This window comes from Trichomycterus rosablanca, chromosome 8 (genome assembly GCF_030014385.1).
Source record: "Trichomycterus rosablanca isolate fTriRos1 chromosome 8, fTriRos1.hap1, whole genome shotgun sequence".
Taxonomy (NCBI): Eukaryota; Metazoa; Chordata; class Actinopteri; order Siluriformes; family Trichomycteridae; genus Trichomycterus; species Trichomycterus rosablanca.
The window spans coordinates 502,812-529,519 of record NC_085995.1 but is presented as its reverse complement, the minus strand read 5'-3'; the positions used below and the strand labels follow the sequence as shown (position 1 = coordinate 529,519).

The 26,708-nt window shown below is 47.3% G+C and overlaps 1 protein-coding gene across 1 annotated transcript in view; it reads right to left on the bottom strand.

Moving 5' to 3' along the window:
- Window positions 1-26,141, bottom strand: part of LOC134319205 (receptor-type tyrosine-protein phosphatase beta-like) — a 36,410-nt gene extending 10,269 nt beyond the window's left edge. Inside the window, exons 1-20 of the mRNA XM_063000247.1 lie at window positions 26,052-26,141; window positions 23,389-23,790; window positions 19,588-21,518; window positions 15,540-15,819; window positions 12,564-12,836; window positions 11,898-12,155; window positions 11,108-11,374; window positions 10,755-11,027; window positions 10,279-10,542; window positions 8,338-8,604; window positions 7,983-8,246; window positions 6,774-7,037; window positions 5,210-5,473; window positions 4,747-5,010; window positions 4,087-4,356; window positions 3,737-4,000; window positions 3,349-3,615; window positions 1,907-2,191; window positions 837-1,115; window positions 562-711 (exon numbers count right to left, since the gene is read on the bottom strand). Coding sequence (XP_062856317.1) covers window positions 562-711; window positions 837-1,115; window positions 1,907-2,191; window positions 3,349-3,615; window positions 3,737-4,000; window positions 4,087-4,356; window positions 4,747-5,010; window positions 5,210-5,473; window positions 6,774-7,037; window positions 7,983-8,246; window positions 8,338-8,604; window positions 10,279-10,542; window positions 10,755-11,027; window positions 11,108-11,374; window positions 11,898-12,155; window positions 12,564-12,836; window positions 15,540-15,819; window positions 19,588-21,518; window positions 23,389-23,790; window positions 26,052-26,109 — 6,844 coding nt within the window. The 5' untranslated portion in view covers window positions 26,110-26,141. The remainder of the gene's footprint in view (window positions 1-561; window positions 712-836; window positions 1,116-1,906; window positions 2,192-3,348; window positions 3,616-3,736; window positions 4,001-4,086; window positions 4,357-4,746; window positions 5,011-5,209; window positions 5,474-6,773; window positions 7,038-7,982; window positions 8,247-8,337; window positions 8,605-10,278; window positions 10,543-10,754; window positions 11,028-11,107; window positions 11,375-11,897; window positions 12,156-12,563; window positions 12,837-15,539; window positions 15,820-19,587; window positions 21,519-23,388; window positions 23,791-26,051) is intronic.
- Between the last annotated feature and the right edge of the window lie 567 nt (window positions 26,142-26,708).

The following is a 26,708-nucleotide window of genomic DNA, read 5'->3' as shown; positions in this document are numbered from 1 at the left end:
AATAAAATAATTAATTAATATAATAAAATAAAAATAAATAAATAATAAATAGTAAATGTAATAATAATAATAAATATAATAATAAGAATACAATAAAATAAAATAAATAAATAATACAATTAAATAAAAAATAAAAAATATAATAATAATAATAATACAATAAAATAAAATAATAATATAATAATATAATAAATGAAAATAATGATAATAATAATAAAATAATTAATATACTAAAACAATAATAAATAAATAATAATTAGTGAATTAAATAATAATAATAAATATAATAATAATAATAATAAATATAATAATAAATAATAATAAATATAATCATAATAAAAATAAATAAAAATAAATAATAATAAATATAAAATAATAATAATAATACATAATAATAAATACAAAATAATAATAACAATAATAAATATAATAATAATAATAATAATAATAATACATAATAATAAATACAAAATAATAATAACAATAATAAATATAATAATAATAATAATAATAATAATAATAATAATAATAATAATAATAATAATAATTTTATGTTCTGACCGTCTGACTCGGTCACTGTGATGGTGAAGAACTTGACAGCTCCGTTGGCATCGCTGAACCAGCTGCAGTTAAAGTGGAAGAAGATGGAGGACTTGGTGATGTGAGCCGATTCCTCACTCACCCGGGTGGAGAGAGGGGGCAGGGGGGGTCCTACACACACACACACACACACACAGAGTTATCACACTAACACACTAATTAGGAACATGGTGTGTGTGTGTGTGTGTGTGTGTATGTGTGTGTGTGTGTGTGTGTGTGTGTGTGTGTGTACTCACGGTCGATCATGGTGACCACACTGTCCACGACCGAGTCGCTGCTCATGTTTTCTGAGATGACCCTGACGGAGACGCTGTAGTGTCTGTAGGGTACCAGGTCGGTGATGTGGTACAGCGTGGTGTCGGGTCGCGTCCTCCTGGAGTACACCAGCGCCCCCGAGTCCTGCCGGAAACACTCCACCGCGTACGCGTCGAAATCCGAGCGCGGGGCGCTCCACGAGCACGAGACGGCCGACGAGCTCAGGGGCCGACAGTGGAGACTCCAGATCCTCTGAGGTTCTGAAAACAGACATGCGTAGAACTTCAGAAGAGCATGATGGGTTCATCTAAAAATCCCTACAGGTTCACCACAGGTCCCAACCTCAACTGAGCACCAAGAGGAGGGAGAGGAGAGGCAGGACGACTCCCTAAAGTGTTGGAGTAAGAAGCCTTAAGAGGAACCAGGACCTGTCCTGAACCACTTCTGTTCTATCAACCACGTGCAGCTTCTCCCTCACCTCATCCATAAACCTCCTCCTCATCACCTTCTCCCTATAGAACTATAGAACTCTCATCCCTCCTCTGCACATGCTCAGATCGTCTCAGTCTGATCTCCCAAACTTAAGGACCTGCTCCGTCCTTCTAACAAACTCCCTCTTGATCCCGTCCATCCTCTTCACTCCTAACAAGAACCTCAGCATCTTCATCTCATCACCCACAGCTTCTCCCTCACCTCATCCATAAACCTCCTCATCAGCACCTTCTCCCGATAGAACTATAGAACTCTCATCCCTCTACTGCACATGCTCAGATCGTCTCAGTCTGATCTCCCAAACTTCAGGACCTGCTCCATCCTTCTAATAAACTCCCTCCTGATCTCGTCCATCCTCGTCACTCCTAACAAGAATCCGTACAATTCCAACCAAGCTGGGAAACAGAAAAATGTAAACATATATATGATAAATAAAGGCTAGTAGTTCTTCAAATAAATCCCAACAACACTGCTGCACATGCTACACACACACACATCAGCACACACCAGCGTATCATTACCAAACGTTCCACCAGATCTAGAGGATTACTGTACTGACTGGTTCTGATGCTCCTGCAGACCGGCGCGCTGTAGGTGGTGAGACCTTCTCCGCCCCCGCTGACGGTCCTCAGGCTCAGGGTGTACAGGCGTCCCGGGTGAAGACCCGTCAGCAGCCGGCTGCCCGCGGTGGGGCTCTGGTACGGGTTCTTCACCGAGAGGGCGTCGCCCGGGACCCACTGCAGATCAAAGTCGGTAAAATCGGAACCGTCCGGCGGCGTCCACATCACCTCCACCGTGGTGTTGGTGACCTCGCCGTACGAGAACGAGGCCGGCGGCTTCGGAGCTGCAGGGGAAACGGATATATCCACACGTTCATTTCACTCATTCATCCATTTATCCATCCACCATCCATTACTCTACTCATCCATCATCCATCCATCATCCATCCATCATCCACTCATCTACTCATCCATCCATCATCCATCCATCATTCATCATCCATCCATCATCCATCCATCCATCATCCATCCATCATCCATCCATCCATCCATCATCCATTATCCATCATCCATCCATCCATCATCATCCATCCATCCATCCATCATCCATTATCCATCATCCATCCATCCATCATCATCCATCCATCATCCATCCATCCATCATCCATCCATCATCCATCATCCATCCATCATCCATCCATCCATCATCCATTATCCATCATCCATCCATCCATCATCCATCCATCATCCATCCATCCATCATCCATCCATCATTCATCCACTCATCTACTCATCCATCCATCATTCATCCACTCATCTACTCATCCATCCATCATCCATCCACTCATCTACTCATCCATCCATCCATCATCCATCCATCCATCATCCATCCATCATCCATCCACTTATCTACTCATCCATCCATCCATCATCCATCCATTCATCATCCATCATCCATCCATCATCCATCCACTCATCTACTCATCCATCCATCATCCATCCATCATCCATCCATCCATCCATCCATCATCCATCCATCATACATCATCCATCCATCATCCATCCATCATCCATCATCCATCCACTCATCTACTCATCCATCCATCATCCATCCATCCATCCATCATCCATCCATCATCCATCATCCATCCATCTAATCATCCATCCATCCATCCATCATCCAATTGTGCAATATTTTTTAATAACTGTGCATTTGGTTAACTTCATATATAAATACTGTTTATATTTTTGTAATTTTTACATATTCTTACTATTTAGTATATGTGTACATACATGTAAACTTTTTGTAATTTTCTATTTTCTGTATTCTTGAAAGCTGCTGTAACACTACAAATTTCCCCCTGTGGGATAATAAAAGGCGATCTTATCTTATCTTATCTTATCTTATCTTATCTTATCTTATCTTATCCATCCATTCATATAATCATCCATCCATCCACACATGACCATTATTCATCTCTCTGAGTGTTCATGTTCTCACCGGTCCTGGCGGAGGTGGTGGCCTCGTTGGTGAGGTTGGCACTGTGGGTGGTGACGGTGGTGGAGTAGAGGCGTCCGGGTACCAAGTCCAGAAACACGTGCTTCCTGGTTTCAGCGCCGAGATGCTGCTCAAAATGCTGCGACTGGTCAGAGCTGTAGAGGGCGACGGTGTACCCGCTCACCTCCCCGACCGCGCCGTGCCAGCTCACGTACAGGGCGTCGCTCCTGTTCCCGCTGTCCATGCGTACACCGGTCACTGCAGCTGGCACTGGAGAAACAACCAAAATTTCATCAGAGGTTATATAAAGGTTATATAAAGGTTAGGGGTACCTAGCACTGACGGAGGTTATATAAAGGTTATATAAAGGTTATATGAAGGTTGTGGGTACCTGTCCTGGCACTGACGGAGACGTTGTTGGTGAGCGTGGCGCTCTGCGTCAGTACTGTTACTCTGTACTCGGTTCCTGCTTTCAGGTGGGAGAAGGTGCACGTCCTCATCGCCGCTCCTCCGACGCGCCGGTCCTGAACCGAATCCTCGCCCCTGGACAGGTAGACGGTGAACCCGTCGTATTCCCCCGCAGGAGGAGCCCAGCTGAGAGACAGAGCCGAGACGGAGCGACTCAGGACAGAGAGGTCAGAGACCGACGCCGGACCTGCAGGACACACAGAGCGTCCAGGTGAGCACCAGGAAAGACGTGAGGTCATCAGTCCGTGTGCAGGACGGCGGCGCGTTACGTACATGTCCGGGTTTCGGCGGCGGCCGCTTTGCTCTGCACCCCGCCGCTCAGTGAGCGCACCAGGATGCGGTACTTCCTGCCGGCGGTGAGCTGGTCGAAGCGGTGCTGCAGGGACTCGGGGGGCAGGGTGGTGTTACTGAGGACCAAACCCCGCTCGTCCTGCAGGAGCACGCTGTACCCGTCACACACACCCCGCCCGGCGTGCCAGCTCACATACACACTGTCCACGCTGAGCGCACCACCCACACGCAGGGACTCCACCGGGGCCGGGACTGACGCACCGGGGGGCGAGAGCGGAGAGAGAGGAGAGAGAGGAGAGAGAGGAGAGAGGTCAGAACCCGAAACGTGCAGGAACATGACCGAAAGTTTGTGGACACCTCGAGTTTGGTGTGAAGGAACTACAGTGGCCTGGACAGTTCTCTGGGATAAACTGGAATGTTGACTGACACAGCCAGGCCTCGTTTCTGACCTTAGAAATGCTCAACTGACTAAACAGGCACAAATTCTCACAGGAATGATTAGAAACTGTAGAAACTGAAGAATGGAGGCTGTCGTAGGGACAAAGCGCTCATGTGGAGGTGTCCACATACTTTAGGTCATGAAGAGTATTTCAAATATGTCTGGGGGGGTATTTTGGGGGGGGTTTAGGGGGGTTGGGGTACCTGTACGTGCAGTGACCGTGTTGTTGTTGTGTAAGTCGCCGCTGTTAGACTGCACCCGGACTGTGTACGCCTCTCCAGGCTGGAGCGAGCTGAAGCTAACCTCGTTAGCGTGTTTGGGAACCGGGCGCGTCTCGAGGACGCCGTCGGGTCCGAACAGGAACACACAGTAACTGTCCACGTCCCCCTGAGAGGGGGTCCAGCTCACCCTCAGTCCCGAAATGTCCTCCACGTTACTCACGTGGATGTTCTTCACTTTACTGGGGACTGAGAGAGAGGAAACACACACATATATACACACATACACACACACACACACACACACATATATACACACATACACACACACACATATATACACACACACACACACACATACACACACACACATGTGAGTGTATGAGTGAGTGAATGGATAACTGGATGAGTGGGTGAATAAGTGATGAGTTGGGTGGCGCTCCCTCACCAGTACGCCCCTCGGTGAAGCGGGTGCTCAGGTTGGGCTCACTGATGGTGGAGACGAGGATCTTGTAGAGGCGTCCGGGTGTGAGTGACGACAGGACGAAGCGCTCGGTGCTGCTGCTCAGCGTGATGGGAGGAAGAACCTTCATATCGTTATAGAGGAGCTGAATCACATAGTGATCCACATCACCCGGCGCTGAGACCCAGACCACGCTCAGCTCCTCCGTACCCTGAGAGGAAACCGTCAGGTTACGAACCCCCGCCGGCACTGAGAGAGAGAACAGAAGAGAATCAGCTCTACATGATATTATACATCATTTATTATTATACATCATTTATTATTATACATCATTTATTATTATACATCATAACATCACAGTACACAAAGATCCTGATCAACATTTAAATACATGTGATCATATAATAATGATATAACAGTGTAATTACATTGTTATGACATTATTATTATAATGATTTTATTTCTTATCATTTTGTTATATTCATAATTATACTTATTGTTATAATTCATATATTTATTAGTAGTAGAAGTAATATGATAATGTGTGTGTGTGTGTGTGTGTGTGTGTGTGTGTGTGAAAGTTTGTGTATGTGTATAGTGTGTGTGTGTATGTATAGAGTGTGTACATGTGTGTGTGAGACACTCACATGTCCTGCCATGTGTATGTATGTATATTGTGTGTGTGTGTGTGTGTGTGTGTGTGTGAGAGACACTCATGTGTCCTGCCATGTGTGTGTAGGGTGTGTATATATGTGTACAGTATGTGTGTGTGTGTGTAAAATAATCACATGTCCTGCCTTGTGAGTGTGTGTGTATATGTGTAGTGTGTGTATATGACTGTGTGTATAGTGTGTGTGTGTGTGTGTGTATGTATAGTGTGTGTATATGAGTGTGTGAGACAATCACATATCCTGCCATGTGTATGTGTGTATATAGTATGTGTGCATCTGTGTCTGTTTATGTACGTGTGTGTATATGTGTGTGTGTGTGTAGATGTGTGTATAGTGTGTGTACATGTGTGTGTGTGTGTATGTGTGTAAGTGAGACACTCACATGTCCTGCCGTGTGTGTGTGTGTGTGTATAGTGTGTAAGTGTGTGTATAGTGTGTGTGTATGTGTGTGAGACACTCACATGTCCTGCCGCGTGTGTGTGTGTGTGTGTATAGTGTGTAAGTGTGTGTATAGTGTGTGTGTGTATGTGTGTGAGACACTCACATGTCCTGCCGCGTGTGTGTGTGTGTGTGTATAGTGTGTAAGTGTGTGTATAGTGTGTGTGTGTATGTGTGTGAGACACTCACATGTCCTGCCGTGTGTGTGTGTGTGTGTGTATAGTGTGTAAGTGTGTGCATAGTGTGTGTGTGTATATGTGTGTGAGACACTCACATGTCCTGCCGCGTGTGTGTGTGTGTGTGTATAGTGTGTAAGTGTGTGTATAGTGTGTGTGTGTATGTGTGTGAGACACTCACATGTCCTGCCGCGTGTGTGTGTGTGTGTGTATAGTGTGTAAGTGTGTGTATAGTGTGTGTGTGTATGTGTGTGAGACACTCACATGTCCTGCCGTGTGTGGACACACTGCTGTGGTATTTGCCGCTCCAGGTGTAGATGGTGACGGTGTACAGTCGGCCGGGTTCGAGCCGGGTGAACACACACTCGTCCTGATGGGGTGTGAGTGTGCGGTTGTGCTGGATCACGTTGTTGTGTTTCACCACCAGCTGGTAAAAATCCAAATCACCGAGGGCACGACGCCAGTCCACCCTCAGAGAGTCGTCACTCGCCATGTGGGTCACCCGCGGGCTCAGCACGGGCGACGGCTCTGATACACACACACACGTATATACACACACGTTTACACACACATATATATACACACACACATACACACACACACACACACACACATGCACAAGCCCAAACACACACATGTACACACACATACACACAAGTACACACACAAACATGGTGTACATAAACAGACACATACACACACACATGTACAAGTGCAAACACACACAAGTACACACGAGTACACACACACACATACACACACACACACACACACCTATATACTGTATATACACACGTACAAGCCCAAACACACACATACACACAAACATGTACATAAACATACATAGATACAAACACACATATAAACATCCAATACAGACACACACACGTACAGACACACACACACACACACACAATATGAGATTTTATGCTTGCGTATGTGGGTGTAATTATTTTGACAGGCTGTCACACACTCCGGTCCCAGCAGGGGGCGCCAGTCACGCTAAAATACAAACACATGCACATTTATCGCTGCACTAAATGACCAAAAGTTTATGGACACCGTCTTAATTATTACTTTAAACTGTTTTAATCTCACTCACTACTAACATATGCATTCAATCAGTGATATAATACAAATGAAAAGCTTCTAAAACAGTTTGGGGAAGGCTCTTTCCTGCTCTGTTCCAGCACGACTGTGTCTTTGTGCATGAAGTGAACTGACCTCAATCCTACTGAACACCAAATAATTGAATGTCCATATTTTTTTGGAACAGGTACGAGCCTTCCCCAAACTGTTGACACAAAAATGGAAGCGTGTTATCAGCTGAACTTTTTCTACTAAATGATTCTTTCCATTAGCAGCTGTTGTAGCTGAACACACTGTACAGAACCTCATCATGCGAGGGGTGTCCGTATACTTTTGGCCGTGTGGTGTATGTGTGTGTGTGTGTGTGTGTGTGTGTGCTCTCACGTGTTCTCTCCTGCACCACGGTGCCGGTGCTGTACCCCCCGCTGTGTGTGTTGATGCTGATGTTGTACAGTCGCCCCGGCACCAGCGAGGTGAACACACACTCCGGGCTGGACTTGGAAACGTTGTGGGTGTGGATGACGTTGCCATGGTGACCGAGCACCACGGAGTACGAGTCGACCTCGCCCGGCGCCGGACGCCACCACACGCTGAGGAAATCCCCCCGGCCGTTATTGCTGACCGAGACTCCGCCCACCGCCGCGGGCACTGCCAATCACACACACAGACACAGGTCATTGTGATGTCACAAAATCGAACATCTCGATCAGAGCGTGAGGCTGGGAGTGATGGGTCGTACCGGTGCGGCCCTCTGCCACCCGCTGTCTGGAGGGCACGCCGTTCCTCAGCGTGATCACCACCACCCTGTAGAGGGCGCCGCTCCTCAGTGCGTGGAAGCTGTGGGAGGTGTGTTGTGATGTCACACTCTCGTTCCTGATCACCACGCTGTTCTGGATGAGCAGAACCCGGTACCAATCCATCTCACCCTCAGCACCGGTCCAGCTCACGGTCAGAGAACTCGAGGATCCATCGTTACTCACCGTCAGCTCCGACACGGCCGCGGGTACTGAACACACACACACACACACACACACACCACATACACACACCACACACACACACACAAGTGTGAATAAATAACCTGTATGTGTGCTGATTGTGGTGGAGGTGTGTGGTGTGTATGTGGTGTGTGTGTTTATCTCACCTGTGTGTGTGTGTGTGTGTATCTCACCGGTGTGTGTGATGATGGAGGTGTGTGGTGTGTGTGTGTGTGTGTATCTCACCGGTGTGTGTGATGATGGAGGTGTGTGGTGTGTGTGTGTATCTCACCGGTGTGTGTGATGATGGAGGTGTGTGGTGTGTGTGTGTGTATCTCACCGGTGTGTGTGATGATGGAGGTGTGTGGTGTGTGTGTGTATCTCACCGGTGTGTGTGATGATGGAGGTGTGTGGTGTGTGTGTGTGTGTGTATCTCACCGGTGTGTGTGATGATGGAGGTTGTGGTGTGTGTGTGTGTGTGTATCTCACCGGTGTGTGTGATGATGGAGGTGTGTGGTGTGTGTGTGTGTATCTCACCGGTGTGTGTGATGATGGAGGTGTGTGGTGTGTGTGTGTGTGTGTATCTCACCGGTGTGTGTGATGATGGAGGTGTGTGGTGTGTGTGTGTGTGTGTATCTCACCGGTGTGTGTATGTGGTGTGTGTGTGTGTGTGTATCTCACCGGTGTGTGTGATGATGGAGGTGTGTGGTGTGTGTGTGTGTGTGTGTATCTCACCGGTGTGTGTGATGATGGAGGTGTGTGTGTGTGTGTGTGTGTATCTCACCGGTGTGTGTGATGATGGAGGTGTGTGGTGTGTGTGTGTGTGTATCTCACCGGTGTGTGTATGTGGTGTGTGTGTGTGTGTGTGTGTGTATCTCACCGGTGTGTGTGATGATGGAGGTGTGTGGTGTGTGTGTGTGTGTGTGTATCTCACCGGTGTGTGTATGTGGTGTGTGTGTGTGTGTGTGTGTATCTCACCGGTGTGTGTGATGATGGAGGTGTGTGGTGTGTGTGTGTGTGTGTGTATCTCACCGGTGTGTGTATGTGGTGTGTGTGTGTGTGTGTGTGTGTGTGTGTATCTCACCGGTGTGTGTATGTGGTGTGTGTGTGTGTGTGTGTGTGTGTGTGTGTGTGTGTATCTCACCGGTGTGTGTGATGATGGAGGTGTGTGTGTGTGTGGTGTGTGTATGTGGTGTGTGTGTGTGTGTATCTCACCGGTGTGTGTGATGATGGAGGTGTGTGGTGTGTGTGTGTGTGTGTGTATCTCACCGGTGTGTGTGATGATGGAGGTGTGTGGTGTGTGTGTGTGTGTGTGTATCTCACCGGTGTGTGTGATGATGGAGGTGTGTGGTGTGTGTGTGTGTGTGTGTATCTCACCGGTGTGTGTGATGATGGAGGTGTGTGGTGTGTGTGTGTGTGTGTATCTCACCGGTGTGTGTGATGATGGAGGTGTGTGGTGTGTGTGTGTGTGTGTGTATCTCACCGGTGTGTGTGATGATGGAGGTGTGTGGTGTGTGTGTGTGTGTGTGTATCTCACCGGTGTGTGTGATGATGGAGGTGTGTGGTGTGTGTGTGTGTGTGTGTATCTCACCGGTGTGTGTGATGATGGAGGTGTGTGGTGTGTGTGTGTGTGTGTATCTCACCGGTGTGTGTGATGATGGAGGTGTGTGGTGTGTGTGTGTGTGTGTGTGTGTGTATCTCACCGGTGTGTGTGATGATGGAGGTGGGCGTGTTCCTCTCGCCGCTGTGTGTTATAATGGTGATGTTGTAGGTTTTTCCGGGTGAGAGGTTATTAAAGGTCACCTCGCCCGCCTCTCCGCCCAGCTGGCGCCGCTGCTCCGCCCCTCCTCCGCCCTCCCTCAGGTACACCGTGTACCCGTCCCACTCCCCCAGCGGGGGGCGCCACTGAACACACACCGACCTCTCATCGCTGTGGCGTACGTGCAGCTGCCGAACAGCAGGCGGAGCTGAAGGACACAGAAACACACGCAGAGTAAACGAGTGTACAATCCACACACACACACACACACCTGAGTGGAACAGTGGTCTCTCATCAAGGTTCAGGAGGAAACACTGAAGTTATGCTCTACAGAACTCAAGTTGAGGACTGGTTCCAGTGGTGAGTTAGAACCCCAGACTGAAGAACCAGTAAATAAACACAGATGATCGTCACACTAACCAAGTCTTCCCTGACAGCGCTGCGTGTTGGTTAAGGATCCACTGAACACGGTAACCTCAGCGTCATATAACCGCCCGGGTACCAAGGCTCCGCTGGAGAACAGGAACTCTAGCGCCGCCCTGTCTGCGGTCTGGTTGATTAACACAGACGAGCCGTTCATCAGCAGCAGAGCGTAATGCTCCCACTGTCCTGCAGGGGGCGACCAGGACAACCTTAGAGACGCCGGGGGGTCTCCGACACCCTCTAACGTACAGCGTTCAGGCTTCGCTGGAACTACAGAAGAAACAAGGACACGATCAGTCAGAAAACTGACGCCCGACCGAGCGGAACGAGTGGGCGGAGCCTGAACTCACCTGTTCTACCTGTAGCTTTAGCCTCGGCGCTCAGGTCACCCGTCTCAGTCCTCACTGTCACCTGATAGGCTCCTCCAGGTGACAGGTTTCTGAAGAGCCAATAGGACGTGTTGGGCAGGAGTGCAGCTTCCTGTTTGATGGAGGGCGAGGAGGAGCTTAAGGAGACGAGGTATCGGTCCACTCCACCCTCCGCAGGAAACCAGGAGGCCTTCAGAGAGTCCTCACCGCCCTCGCTGTCCAGTCTCAGACGGGTCACAGGAGCCGGAGCTGCACCCACAACCACCCACAACCACAGTTTATATTAATATTCAGGAAACAAACAGATCCACAGAGAGGCAGAAAGGATGGTCGAGTAATCTGAAGGTCACTGGTTCAACTCCCACATCTACCAGGTTACCACTGTTGGGCCCCTGAGCAAGGCCCTCAATGCGCAGTTGCTTGCGTGATATTCGGTCCTAATTAGAAGTCGCTCTGCTACAGTAAATGTTGTAAATGTAGTTGGTTATGACGGGTGGGAAAAGACGTGACTAAAAAAGTGGGCGGGGTCTGCGAGCTCGAGGCGCCTGTACAGAAGTGGAGGAACGTGGAGATCAGGGCGTGACTCTCCATGTGTGAGACCGACCTCACGCACTGATCCACCGAAGTACGGGGACATAAGAAGGAGGGAGGGAGGGAGGGCGTGTCAGGAGAACATACCCTCCTCGTACACTATCAGGGTCTCCAGCAGAGGATGAGGAACCGGCTATGACTAAACTGGAAGAAATAGGGGAGAGATAATGATCCTCCTGACCTGTCTGAACGTCTTCGGTGACGTTTCGTCGTTTCCCGAGCGCCTCCGTTACCACGGTGACCCTGTACCGCGTCCCCGGGCGGAGCTCGTCCAGGGTGCAGGATGTCTCTGAGCTTTTGAAGCTCGCGTTCCGGATGAGTGCGTCCCCGTGACTCAGAATTACCCAGAATGCCTCTCTCTGGCCCGGCCCAGGCAGCCAGGACACGTCGACGCGGGCGGAGGCGGCGGAGACGTTCAGAGCGCTCACCGCCGACGGAGCTGCGAGGGGAAATAAACATCCAGAAACCAAACGAGGTCAACAGGTCAAAGACGTCATCAAACTTCTCAGTCTTTATTTAACTGATAAAGTTTCACTGATTAACACGGTTAAAATCTGATGCTCTAACAGACTCCAAAAAAGTCGGACGGAGGCAGAATAAGAGCACATGAGATCGGGAGAGCTTCGGAAAAACGTTGTTACTCAACACAGGCCACCGCGGCATCAGGAAACACAACCGGAAACTCTATTACACACAGAGTCTAAACGTTTATCAGTTAAATAAAGATTTGAGAAGATCTATTTGTCCATTTGTACATAACTGTGGTTTATAACGTATAAATAAATAAAGTGTTAATATTATTGGATGGATTTTGCTAGCAGGTAAATCTAAATAAAGACAGACGTACCCATCACCACGCTCCCTGTAGCAGCTGTAGACGTTTTATTCCCACTTCTGGCCACTAGGTGTAGCGTGTAGCGGGTTCCTGGGCTGAGCTCTGTGAAACCTGAGCGGGTCGCGGCGCTTCCCGAAACCTCGGTTCTCTTACTGGCACTGGTTCTCGACTCCAGCACTAGCTCATACCAGTCGACACGCCCTCGAGATCTGGACCAGCTGATCCTCACCCCTGGACTGGAGGAATCATCCGGGATCAGTTCCAGTCCCGTCGGTCGGTCCGGGTCTACAGGGACACAGAGACGTCATTACAGTCACTCAGGTACCTCGGGCGGGGCTCTTCATCAGTTTACACCAACGTTCATCCCAAACCATCCAGGTTTAGAAACCAGAACGTTGTGGGTTCCATCCCTTATTGGAATAGTAAGGATCAAGGATCAAGGAGATCAAGGGTGCGACCGAGTCCCACCCTCATAAAAAACCCCAAACATGGACCTGATCACTAAAGCTTCAGCCCAACCACTCAATCATCTAAACCCCAACTAATCCCACCTAATCTCAACCAAATCCTACAGACTAAATCCCAGGTCTATCAACTGAACCCAGTCCTGACCCTGATCCTAACCATAATACTGACCTGGGCCATAATCCTAACCCATGACCCTAACTCCAACCTTAACCCTAATGCTAAGCCTGACCCTAACCCCTGACCTTAACCCTGACCCTAATCCTGACCCAATCCCTAACCTTGTATTTCAAGATATGGGCGAAACCCCAGTTCCATAGACTAAACCCGTAGCTTATTGTCTAAGCCCAATTCTATAAACTAAACCCCACTGAATTAATCCTCAACTTATAAACAGGACCATGACCTAATGACTAAGCCCTAGTCCTACTGTCTAAACCCAGTTTTAAAGACTAAACCCTATCGGGGAACCCTACAGACTAACCCCCTTGCAATCAATAAACCACATTCTTATAAACTAAACCCATAACCCAACTAACCCTGACCCAATTCTATAAATTCTATAAATAAACCCCAACCCCACTGAATTACTCCTCAACTTATAAACAGAACCACGACCTATCGACTAAACCCTCATCGTACTGTCTACACCTGGGTTTAAAGACTAAACCCCACTGTTATCAGTGAACCCTCAACTCATTGTCTTAACCCAGTCCTACAGACTAACCCCCAATAAACCAGTCCTATAGACTGAACCCCAGGCCTATTGATTTATTCTACACTCATCATCTAAACCCTAAACCTACTCAATTAGTCCTCAACTTATAAACAAAACTACAACCTAATGACTAAACCCTGGTCCTACTGACTAAACTAAACCCAAACCACAATCGTACTGATGAACCCTGATCCTGACGTCTAAAGCTCAGTCATGTTGACAAATCCCAAGCCTTTCAATGACCAGAGTCTGGCTTTGGTTCAGCACCAGTGTTACTGGTTTAAACTCTCCTCTCCACTTTCTCCTGAACTTGGAACGTTCATCACTTGACCTGCTGAAGAATCGGCGCTTTTACAGAAAGCCTCACAGGAAGTGAGTCCAGGAACACAGACCTTCACAGGAAGTGTGATTAACACCACGCTGGGAGGTGCTGCAGATGTCCTGAAGATCACCTCCAGCACCCAGAGAACATCAGGAAACACGCTGGTGAGGACCCATCACGCCTCCCAGCGCAGAGTTCGAATGGGTGCATTCTGGACTTAACCCGCTCAACGCCCCCCCCCCCCCCCCCCCCCTCCAGCTTCCGTTAGAGACGGGAAACAATGGGGAAGGGAAGCGGCTACGCCAGAGAGAGAAGCTTCTGGAAACAAACTGATTTCTGATGGATGTGAACAAATGTTATGCAGCTGAGGATGAAGGGCCTTGCTCAGGGGCCCAACAGTGCAAAGCTTTGCGACTGAATAAAATAATCAATAAAATAATGATTTGTTGGCACTCAGGTGGCATAATGATCTACACTCACTCAGTTCGGGGGCTTAAACAGGCTCGACTGGTCTGAGGGGGGGTTGGAGGGTTTGTGATGGAATCTGTGCTGATTCACCACCGGACTTTATTCTAGCCACTGTAAAGAACTGCTGTCCACATACATCTGACCTGACCTGACGGGACAGTCTGGGTGTTAGAACACGTGGAGAGAATCTCGGTCCTCTGTACATGCTGAGGCTCTTTGTATAAATCTGCCAGAGTGAAGGTGCTAGTCTGCACCCCACTGTGTGACAGGCAGAGCTCGCCAGAGTGAGTCTACAGGGGGAACTGGGTATGTCCAAATCAGGTACAAAGAGGTACATTTCTCTGTACAACATAAAAAGAATTTCTGTTTAATTTAAATGTCATTTCCTGTATTTATTTACTTAAACTCTTTCTGAATTCTCCCCTCCTTTATCTTCCAATTTAGTCATATCCAATTCCCGACTGTGAATGCGCTGATGCCTGCACGACCCCCGATCTGATCAAGAACAGCCGGATCAGCACACACCCTTTCTGACACATGTCAAATCTGCACCGCTTCTTATCACCTGCCAGTTTTGGGTTCCCACAGAGAGCCGTATAGCGTACAGAGAAACATGCTAAGCTCCATGTGACTGTTAGGGTCAAGGTTAGAGTCATGGTTAGGGTCAGGATTAGGAGTAGTATCAGGGTTATGGTTGGAGTCAGGTTGGGTTTAGGATTCAGGTTAGGGTCAGGGTTAGGACTAGGTTCAGGGTTAAGGTCAGGGTCGTCCGGGTTAGTCCCGGGGATCTCATATCATGGCAGGATCTGCAGCAGAGAGACGCTGTACGACCTTCCCTACCTCAAACACGCCTGACTGTGTCTGTGTGGACGCCCGGTCAGGTCAGCAGCTCTGCTGAGACTCCCGACTGTCCGAGTGTGTTTATGTTCGTATCTCAGAATGAAAATAATCCGACTTGGTGACGTGTTTCCTTTCTGTAAGAAATCTACGCCCAGACCCGCGGACGCAGACTTACCGGTCTGAAAGGAGACGTCGGCGCTCTCGGCGTCGGTGCCGGAGACGATCCTGAGCTGATAGGCGGCGCCGGGGATCAGCTCCGACAGCGTGCAGGCGAATCCGCTGCTGTGGGTTTGGTTCGGGCTGCAGTCGGTCAGATCAGATCCGTTCTGACGGTCGATCAGCCTGAAGAGACAGAAATCTCCCGCCGACGTGAAGGTGACGATGGCCGAGCTGGTGGAGACCAGAGTGTGGGTCCGGTTCACCGCGCACCTGACCGGTTCCTCCGTGGTTTCAGGCTGAGAGGAAACACAAACATTCAGAATAAAAACATGAAATAATAAAAGAATCATCCTGGATTCACCTGCTGCTGAGTTTACTGACCTGAACCAACCTCCAGAGAACGACGAGAACACAAACACAGGAACCGTTCCACGCCAACATCACGCCGCCGCCGCTGCAGCTCTTACCATGTTTCAATTCTAGCAGAAGTTTTCACACCCCAGCATCCTGCACCGCGGCTCCTCCGGGCTCGGACGCCGGAGCAGAAATGTTTCCTCTCGCTGGTCTGGATGGTGGAATCTGATCTCGGCTGCCTGATTTCCACCTTTGGCTCTCTGAACCTCCTCAGACACTCCACCCTGCCGACTTCCTGTCCGACTTTCCCCTCGACACACCCTCCGCGTTCTCACTTCTAATCCTGCGCTTCTGTTTAGCGACTGTCCAATCACTTTCTACTCGAATGTGTTTCCATGAGCCTTAAACGTCTTACAGCTTCCAAAAAATAACAAAGCTACAAAACAAACGTGCAAATAAGAACAGAAAGCAGCACCAGGGAGAAATATTAAATATTTTACTTTCTTCATTCGATTGATTTTTGTAATCATGCGCTAATTCCGAGTTTGACGGCAGTAAGATGCTTTAAAACACCGGATCAGGGGCGCGGTACGGCGCCTCTTTTGGACAGATAGAATGAGGTTCACCGCTCTGCATAATCTGTGTGTAAGTGGCCAAGATTAAGGACCAGAACTGAATGTTCGTGACCTTCGATCCCTCAGGTGGAGCTGCATTAAAAACCGACACGCTTCTGTGACGTGTGGCGCTCGGAAACGCTTCAGAAAACACTCATCTGTTAACGTGGTTCACCGCTGCATCTACAATATCATCAACATCCAGAGACGCAGCGACTCCTCCAGAATCAGACTCACCCGAGACGTGCAGTGGTCTGATGAAGGACCTTCCCTAAAATATTGCACCTGTCTTGGTTTTGGAGGGGGGGTGTTAGTGCCAGTGGCATGGGTAACACATCTGTAAAGATAACAAACACATTTCGGAGCTTCTAGAGACATCCGTGCTTCTTTCAGTAAGACACCAATCCACCTTCTGCATGTCTTGCATCAGTGTGGCTTTGTAGTAAGAGAGTGCAGCTAACAGTGCTGAACCCACCTGCAGTCCAGACCTTCTCTTCATTCAGAGATCCTCACTGTGATCTCACTCAGGAGACCCAAAGCCTGAGACGTGGCTGAGTGACACTTTTATATTATTGCTCAACACTTCCTGTTTATTTTTCTGTTTATAAATCCCAACAACACTGCTGCACCTACTACACTCATATACAGTGTATCACAAAAGTGAGTACACCCCTCACATTTCTGCAGATATTTAAGTATATCTTTTCATGGGACAACACTGACAAAATGACACTTTGACACAATGAAAAGTAGTCTGTGTGCAGCTTATATAACAGTGTAAATTTATTCTTCCCTCAAAATAACTCAATATACAGCCATTAATGTCTAAACCACCGGCAACAAAAGTGAGTACACCCCTTAGTGAAAGTTCCTGAAGTGTCAATATTTTGTGTGGCCACCATTATTTCCCAGAACTGCCTTAACTCTCCTGGGCATGGAGTTTACCAGAGCTTCACAGGTTGCCACTGGAATGCTTTTCCACTCCTCCATGACGACATCACGGAGCTGGCGGATATTCGAGACTTTGCGCTCCTCCACCTTCCGCTTGAGGATGCCCCAAAGATGTTCTATTGGGTTTAGGTCTGGAGACATGCTTGGCCAGTCCATCACCTTTACCCTCAGCCTCTTCAATAAAGCAGTGGTCGTCTTAGAGGTGTGTTTGGGGTCATTATCATGCTGGAACACTGCCCTGCGACCCAGTTTTCGGAGGGAGGGGATCATGCTCTGCTTCAGTATTTCACAGTACATATTGGAGTTCATGTGTCCCTCAATGAAATGTAACTCCCCAACACCTGCTGCACTCATGCAGCCCCAGACCATGGCATTCCCACCACCATGCTTGACTGTAGGCATGACACACTTATCTTTGTACTCCTCACCTGATTGCCGCCACACATGCTTGAGACCATCTGTACCAAACAAATTAATCTTGGTCTCATCAGACCATAGGACATGGTTCCAGTAATCCATGTCCTTTGTTGACATGTCTTCAGCAAACTGTTTGCGGGCTTTCTTGTGTAGAGACTTCAGAAGAGGCTTCCTTCTGGGGTGACAGCCATGCAGACCAATTTGATGTAGTGTGCGGCGTATGGTCTGAGCACTGAAAGGCTGACCCCCCACCTTTTCAATCTCTGCAGCAATGCTGACAGCACTCCTGCGCCTATCTTTCAAAGACAGCAGTTGGATGTGACGCTGAGCACGTGCACTCAGCTTCTTTGGACGACCAACGCGAGGTCTGTTCTGAGTGGACCCTGCTCTTTTAAAACGCTGGATGATCTTGGCCACTGTGCTGCAGCTCAGTTTCAGGGTGTTGGCAATCTTCTTGTAGCCTTGGCCATCTTCATGTAGCGCAACAATTCGTCTTTTAAGATCCTCAGAGAGTTCTTTGCCATGAGGTGCCATGTTGGAACTTTCAGTGACCAGTATGAGAGAGTGTGAGAGCTGTACTACTAAATTGAACACACCTGCTCCCTATGCACACCTGAGACCTAGTAACACTAACAAATCACATGACGTTTTGGAGGGAAAATGACAAGCAGTGCTCAATTTGGACATTTAGGGGTGTAGTCTCTTAGGGGTGTACTCACTTTTGTTGCCGGTGGTTTAGACATTAATGGCTGTATATTGAGTTATTTTGAGGGAAGAATAAATTTACACTGTTATATAAGCTGCACACAGACTACTTTTCATTGTGTCAAAGTGTCATTTTGTCAGTGTTGTCCCATGAAAAGATATACTTAAATATCTGCAGAAATGTGAGGGGTGTACTCACTTTTGTGATACACTGTATATACACAGATCAACACACACTACCATGTCATGACCATCTTAGTGTCAGTGCAGTGCTGAGAATGATCCACCCTTGATCACCCACATTATCTGCTCTGTGTGGTTCATTTTGATTGATAAATGTGCCAGAGTAAGAGACAGACCACAGTCAGTAATTGTATACCCACAAAGTTTACTTATATGCTAGGTGTCCATAATGCAGTGTTGTGCTGCTTCTTCACGTCTGGTTCCTCTCTAAAGCTGCTTTGAGACAACGTCCACTATGAAAGGACACTGTGGTAGTCTAGTCTCTGTCAATCACAAGGTTGAGGGTTCGAATCACGCCTCTGCCATGCAGCCACTGTTGGGCCCTTGACCGAGGCCCTTAACCCTCTCAGCTCCAGGGACTTCCGAACATTCTGCTGTCTACATATATTTGACATTGCTGTAAGATTTTTGCTGAAGAGCTGCAGTGATGGAGGAGTTACAGCAACCATAATCACAAGGTCTTAGCACTGTTGGGCCCCTGAGCGAGGCCCCGCACCCTCAGCTTTACATAATAACTGTCAGAAAGCAGGAGGGGTTCACATACTTTCTCACAGCCTGTATATACACTGTATGGACAAAAGTATTGGGACACCGTCTTTCCTTTATAGCTTTAACATCATCCCTTTAATTCTTGGAAGTCTTTCTACAGGACTTTGGAATCGTGGCGTCTGTGGGAATTTGTGCCTCTATTCAGTCAGAAGTCAGGTTGGGGCGTCCACATACTTTTGGCCATATAGTGAGTATCTATAGCTCATCAGTATCAAATATATATGAACTCACCTGAGGTGTGGTGGAGGTGGAGGTGGAGGTGGAGGTGACGATGGAGGTTGTTAGAGGTTCAGTTGTCATCAGGATCTGAGGAGAGGTCTGAAGGTTCGTAGTTGCTTCTGAAGTTGCCCTTGCAGTTGTAGTTCCTGGGGTAACAGTAGTTACAAGGACAGTTGAAGTTCCAGGGGTAACAGTAGTTCCAGGGGCAGTTGTACTTCCAGGGGTAACAGTAGTCAAAGAGGCAGTTGAAGTTCCTGGGGCAGCAGTAGTTCCAGGGACAGTTGTAGTCACAGGGGTAACAGTAGTCGCAGGGGCAGTTGTACTTCCAGGGGTAACAGTAGTCAAAGAGGCAGTTGAAGTTCCTGGGGCAGCAGTAGTTCCAGGGACAGTTGTAGTCACAGGGGTAACAGTAGTCGCAGGGGTAGTTGTAGTTCCTGGGGCATCAGTAGCTGCAGGGGCAGTAGAAGTTGCAGGGGCAGCTGTAGTCTCTGTAGTTACCTCTGTAGTTACAGGTACAGATGTAGTTCCAGTTGCTTTGGTAGCTGAGGGGGTAGTTGTAGTATCTGAAGGGGTAGTTGTAGTCACCCGGTTAGCAGTAGTTGTACGGACAGCTTTAGTCTCTGTAGTTACCTCTGTAGTTTCAGGTACAGACATAGTTCCACTTGCTTTGGTAGCTAAAGGGGTAGTTGTAGTCGCTGAGGGGGTAGTTGTAGTAGTTGAAAGGGTAGTTGTAGTCGCTGAGGGTGTAGTTGTAGTAGTTGAAGGGGTAGTTGTAGTAGTTGAAAGGGTAGTTGTAGTCGCTGAGGGTGTAGTTGTAGTAGTTGAAGGGGTAGTTGTAGTAGTTGAAGGGGTAGTTGTAGTCGCTGAGGGTGTAGTTGTAGTAGTTGAAGGGGTAGTTGTAGTAGTTGAAAGGGTAGTTGTAGTCGCTGAGGGTGTAGTTGTAGTAGTTGAAGGGGTAGTTGTAGTCACTGAGGGTGTAGTTGTAGTAGTTGAAGGGGTAGTTGTAGTAGTTGAAAGGGTAGTTGTAGTCGCTGAGGGTGTAGTTGTAGTAGTTGAAGGGGTAGTTGTAGTAATTGAAGGGGTAGTTGTAGTCGCTGAGGGTGTAGTTGTAGTCGCTGAGGGTGTAGTTGTAGTAGTTGAAGGGGTAGTTGTAGTAGTTGAAGGGGTAGTTGTAGTCGCTGAGGGTGTAGTTGTAGTAGTTGAAGGGGTAGTTGTAGTAATTGAAGGGGTAGTTGTAGTCGCTGAGGGGGTAGTTGTAGTCCCCCCGTTAGCATTAGTTGCAGGGGCAGATGTAGATGAAGGTGCAGTTGTTGACCCCATCTTGCTAGTTTTGTTTTTAATGCTCGTCTTCGCCGCTCTAGCTCCTTCAGTACTGAAGCTAGTTGTAGCTGACGTAGCCGCGGTGGCGTCTCCAGTAGGTGGCGCTGTACTCGTAGCGTTCCCGTTAGCTCCCTGTGTTTTACTCCTCTGGTCTCTGGACGTCACCGAGCGGTGACTGACCGGCAGATCCGCCGTCGTCTTCCAGCTCTGAGCGTTTTGTGTCGATGCGCTTTTTTCGGCGGCGGGAGCAAAAGTTTGCGCTGCAGTTTCGGTATCGGTGAGCGCAGGAAGTGACACGCCCGTCTGGGGATTCTGGGTAATTTGGGTGACCCCCCTTGTACGTGGGTGTGAGACCTGTGTAACGTTACTCGGCGGGTTCCTGACCTCCGGGGGGAGCTGCGTGACCGTCAATACTTCCTGTTTCTTGGTGCTAGCGTGTCCGCGTACGAAGAGTCCGGCGTGATCGGTGTGGGCGGGTTTCTCTTGATCTGAGCTAGCGGGCGCGGCCTCACTGGTACCAGTCGTCCTGGTGCGCTTGGTTCTGCTTCTGATGGTGTTCCCACTGTGGGAGGTGACCGGGATCCTGGTGGTGGTGGTGGTGGTTGCTCCAGTGGTTGATGGACCTGCTGATGACATTCCTCATTAGTAAAGAACACTGTGCTGACTTCTCTGTGCCCATATAAACACAGCTAGTCTGACTGCGCTCTCTGGACAAGCTTTAAAAGGAACTTAAACTACGTCCGGGGCGGTCGGTGTAACCCAGCAACCAGTGATACTGCTCACAGTCCAGCAAGCTTCACATCACCGTGAGCTCTGAGGCTGTACTGTACTGGCACTGCAAAACTCGCTCGATTGTGGACGGTCACTCGTTGTTTGGTCTGATTATTTCTGACACGTTTCATCTCAGTGTAAAGTGCTAGTCTAGTGTGTGTACGTGTGTGTAAGTGTATGTGGAGTTGTGGGTGTATGTGTGTATTTGTATGTGTGTGTGTGTGTGTATGTAAGTGAATGTGTGTGTGTGTGTGAGTGAGTGTATGTGTGTGTGTGTAAGTGTGTGTGTGAGTATGTGAGTGTGTGTGTGTGTGTGTGAGAGAGAGAGAGTGTGTGTGTGTGTATGTAAGTGTATGTATATAAGCGTGTGTGTGTGTATATTAATGTTTGTGTGTGTATGTGTGTGTATGTATGTGTTTGTATGTGTGTGTATGTGTCTGTGTGTGTGTGTGTGTGTGTAAGTGTAAGTGTGTGTGTATGTACTGTATATGTGTGTGTGTTTTGTGTGTGTAAGTGAGTGTATGTATGTATGTAAGTGTATGTGTGTGTATATATTAATGTGTGTGTGTGAGTATATGTGTGTGTGTGTTTGTGTGTGTGTTTGTGTATGTAATTGAGTGTGTGTATGTAAGTTAATGTGTGTGTGAGTGTATGTGTGTGTGTATGTGAGTGTGTGCATGTATGTATGTAAGTGTGTGTGCATTTGTGTGTGTGTATATGTGTGTGTGTATGTGAGTGTGTGTATGTATGTGTGTGTGTGTGTGTGAGTGAGTGTGTGTGCATGTATGTAAGTGTGTGTGCATTTGTGTGTGTGTATATGTGTGTGTATGTGAGTGTGTGTGTGTGTGTGTGTGTGTGTACAGGATGAATCAGTGTGACCGACATTCCTGTGACGCTGCAGCCTTGAACACAATGTGTGAGGAAACTGATATCAGGAACCCCCGCCCCGTACCCCCCCCCCCCCATACACCCCCCTCACCCTCGTACACCCCTCGAAAACACTCCACCTATACCCCTGACCTCAACACACACACGTACACACACATTAATACACAAACACACAATAATACACACACACAAGCCTCTGTCCTTACACTCCTCGAAAACACTCCACCTGTACCCCTGACCTTAACACACGTACACACACACACAATGATTCTTATTTTATTTTTTTATTATTTATTTATTTATTTATTTAATGTTTAATGTTTTAAATTCATTAATTTATTTATTACTTTATTATTTATTTATTATTTGTTATTATTATTTTAGGTATGTATTTATTTATTATTTACTTACTTTTTAAAAATGTATTATAATTATTTATTTGTATTTATTTTATATATAATTATTTCCTTTATTTCTTTATTATTTTATTTATTTCTTTATTATTTATTTTTTATTATTTATTTGTTATTATTATTTTATGTATTTATTTATTATTTACTTACTATTTTTATTTATGATTTTTAAATTTATTATAATTATTTATTATTTTTATTTATTTATTATTTGTATTTATTCATTTATTGTTTATTTAAGTATTTTGTCTTTATTTTGTTTAATGTTGTAATTTTGTCTCTGCCTGCTTCAGCCTGGGACCACGTGACGGTACAAATTCATCCTGGGGTATCAGAGCCTCATCCATCACTCACTAACACTGAGGAGTAGTTTACAGTAACCAATCCACCTCCTGCATGAGTTGTTGTTGTGGTCGCTCACCTGCTCCCGGGCACAGGCGTGTTAGGACCTTGGTCCCGTCGGTGCCCACGCTGTATCGGCTCCATGTGAAGTTTTTGGGCTGGTACTGAACCACGAGCCTCTCGCCCAGTTTGTGCAGGTACATCTCCCACTGAGCCAGGTGGAGGGTCCCCCGCTCGTCTGAGCACTTCCACGAGGGGGCGCTGTTACACCTCCCCATCTTCACCAGGCGGGCGTGCTGCGTCACACCCACCACCGGGTTTGTCCATAAACACGCCGACGAGCGGGCGTGTCTCAGCTTCAGATCCAGGGTCCAGTTCCAGTCCTGACTGAATTTGTCGGGGTCGCAGATCCGCAGCACCACCACTCTGCTCTGCGTGGTCAAACACAGTCCTGTACCGGTGTGAACCAGCAGGAAGCCGTCTGAAAAAACAGGGACAGAGAGCGTCAGTGATGTGAAGCACCAGGTGAGTGATAACAGCCCCCTCTAGTGGAGGAACTCCCACCTGCTGAGGTCGTAACACACCTGAACCTGAAGTCTTTACTCTGATGCTGTTTCATCTGGGGGATTTTATTTCTACACCGACTGAACAAATAGAATTTCGGTCACCAACATGAGTCGATTCTAGAAAATTCTAGATAAATCCTCGTCACTGATACAGCAGGCGACTCCTCTGTGCCCATAAAAATAGGAACAATTCTACTGCGACCATTAAAAAATACAGAAAAACTGGCACTTTATGCTAAAAGCTAATTTAGTCATATCCAATTCCTGATTAGAATCCGCTGTCTTATGCACAACCCTGGTCTGATCAAGGAGAGCTGGATCACCACACAAGTCCAATCTGCAACCGCTTTTTATCACCTGCCAGTTTTGTGTATGGAGAGACACACTGAGCTCTATGTGACCACCCCCACCACTACCACCAAATAGCGCAAATCATGGCAGCAGAGGGGAGAGATGTTGACCTTCCCTCCCTTAAACACGCCCGACTGGTTGGTGGCTCTGCTGAGATTCGAACCCACAACCACAAGTCTGTTTTGTAGCTGTACACAGTCAGACAAGCTTTACATCACCATGAGATTAAAAGCTGCTGTGCATGAAACAAAATAATACATTTATATATTTCTGCACTCAGGTGGAGCAGGCGCACCACCACTAAGAACCAAGGTTCTAATATCAGCAGTGCTATCGGCTGGTCAGGCGTCTACACAGACATGATTGGCTGTATTGTTAAGGGGGGGGGGGTAGCTGTGCTGAAGCGCTATGGTGGATTGGCGCCCTCCCCAGGGTACGTCTGCCTTGTGCCCAGTGTTCCCCAATGGAACCAGACCCACTGCGACCCACTGGTTTGAGTGTAGCAGGTGCAGCCGTGTTGGTGGGATTTTTAAACACCTCAGTCTGATACAGGGAGCTGAACAGTGCCCCATCCAAAAATATAAAAACACCAGCTGATGTAAAAAAGACTGTGTTCCTAATAAATCCCAACAACACTGCTGCACCTGCTACACTCATACACACACAACACACACCATCCTAGTGTCAGTGCAGGGCTCAGAATGATCCACCCAAACATCACCTGCTCATAATCTTGATTAATAAATGAGATACAGGGGGTGACAAACTGTACAGAGCAACAGAAGAGCTACAGTCAGTACTTGTATACCTGTATATCTGTGTGGTGGGTGCAGCTCCTAAAAGAATCGTGTTAGATAAATGACATGTTAGATAGACGACCAGGCCTTGATGCCTCGACCACCAGCACTCAGGTAACAGAACGAGCTTTTTATACACAACAGGTAAATGATTTGCTTTTAACATTGAAGCAACAGTTTAGGGAAGTTCCTCTTTCTCTATCAGTGAGCTCTATAAAGACCTGGATTGACTACTTGTACACAAAGAAGCTCCTGATGAACCCTCAACCCAACTCAACACTCTGGATTAAGAGCCAGAACTTCTCTCCTCTTCTAACATCAGGGCCTGACCTCACTGACTGTACTGACTGAAGGAACGTTATGGAACTACACAAAGGTGTAAAGCTACAAAGGAAAGATCTTGGTCAAGCTCACGGTCAGGTGTCCCAATACTTTAGACCACATAGTGTAGCATTAAATGAAGAGAAGAGGAATTTGACTGGGGTGCACAAACATTTGCACACAACTGTGTAACAGAATCATCAGAATAATTAAAATATAAAATTAAATAAAAAATCTCTGTAACATCTTCAGCTCTCGGTTCTTCTCCAGGTTTCATTAATAATAAAGACGTGACTTATTACACTCAGAGAGGAAAATAATTATAGATTCTTTATTTACCCACAATTCAACCTGATTTATCTTCTGTAAATAAATAATAATTTAAATCTAAACGTTCTGCTGATGTTTGATGATCATTCCAGAAGGTTCTCAGTCATCTAGATGATCATCAGAACCACAATCAGATCAAACTGGTTCCACAAACAGAAGTATCAGAGAAGGTTCTGAGTTCTGCTCTAAAGGAACCGATTAGGTAAAGCCTGTGATGGTTCCTCATGGAGTTCCTGATGGTGGAGTGAGGAGAACGACCTGAGAAACGGTTCAGTACACGTGGGCTCTACTGTGAGGTTCTAATGAAGGTTCTAATGAAGGTTCTGGTTCTGGTTCTCTAGACTAGAGGAGAGCAGTATGGAGGCTGGTGTACTCACGAGTGGTGAAGCTCTGCAGCAGCATCAGAACCATCAGAGAGTGAAGCAGAAGATCCATGATGAGAGCAGCTGCAGGAGTGGAGATCCACTGATCCACTAATCCAGGGATCCACTGATCCACCGATCCACTCCTTTACTGATCCACTGGTTCACTGATCCACCCCTTTACTAATCCACTGATCCACTGATCTTCTGATTTACTGATCCACTAACCCAGGGATCCACTCATACACTAATCCACCGATCCACTGATCCACACATCCAGGGATCCAGTGAATGAGGGAGGAAGGACGATGTGAGGAGGAAAGAAGTCAGTCAGCAGCATTTCCTCCCATTCTAATAGTGATCTGTACACACACACACACACACACACACACACACACACACTAACAAATACACACACACACCCCAAATCTACATACACACTAACACACACACTATCATAAACATACACAGACACAGACACTAACACACACACTAACACACACACACACACACTCACTAATTCACTCTGACATACACACACCCACACACACACATACATGCACACAAACAAATACACACACACACTAAGTTACATAAACACACACAGACACTAACACACACACACACACTCACTAATTCACACTGACATACACACTCAACCATACATACACA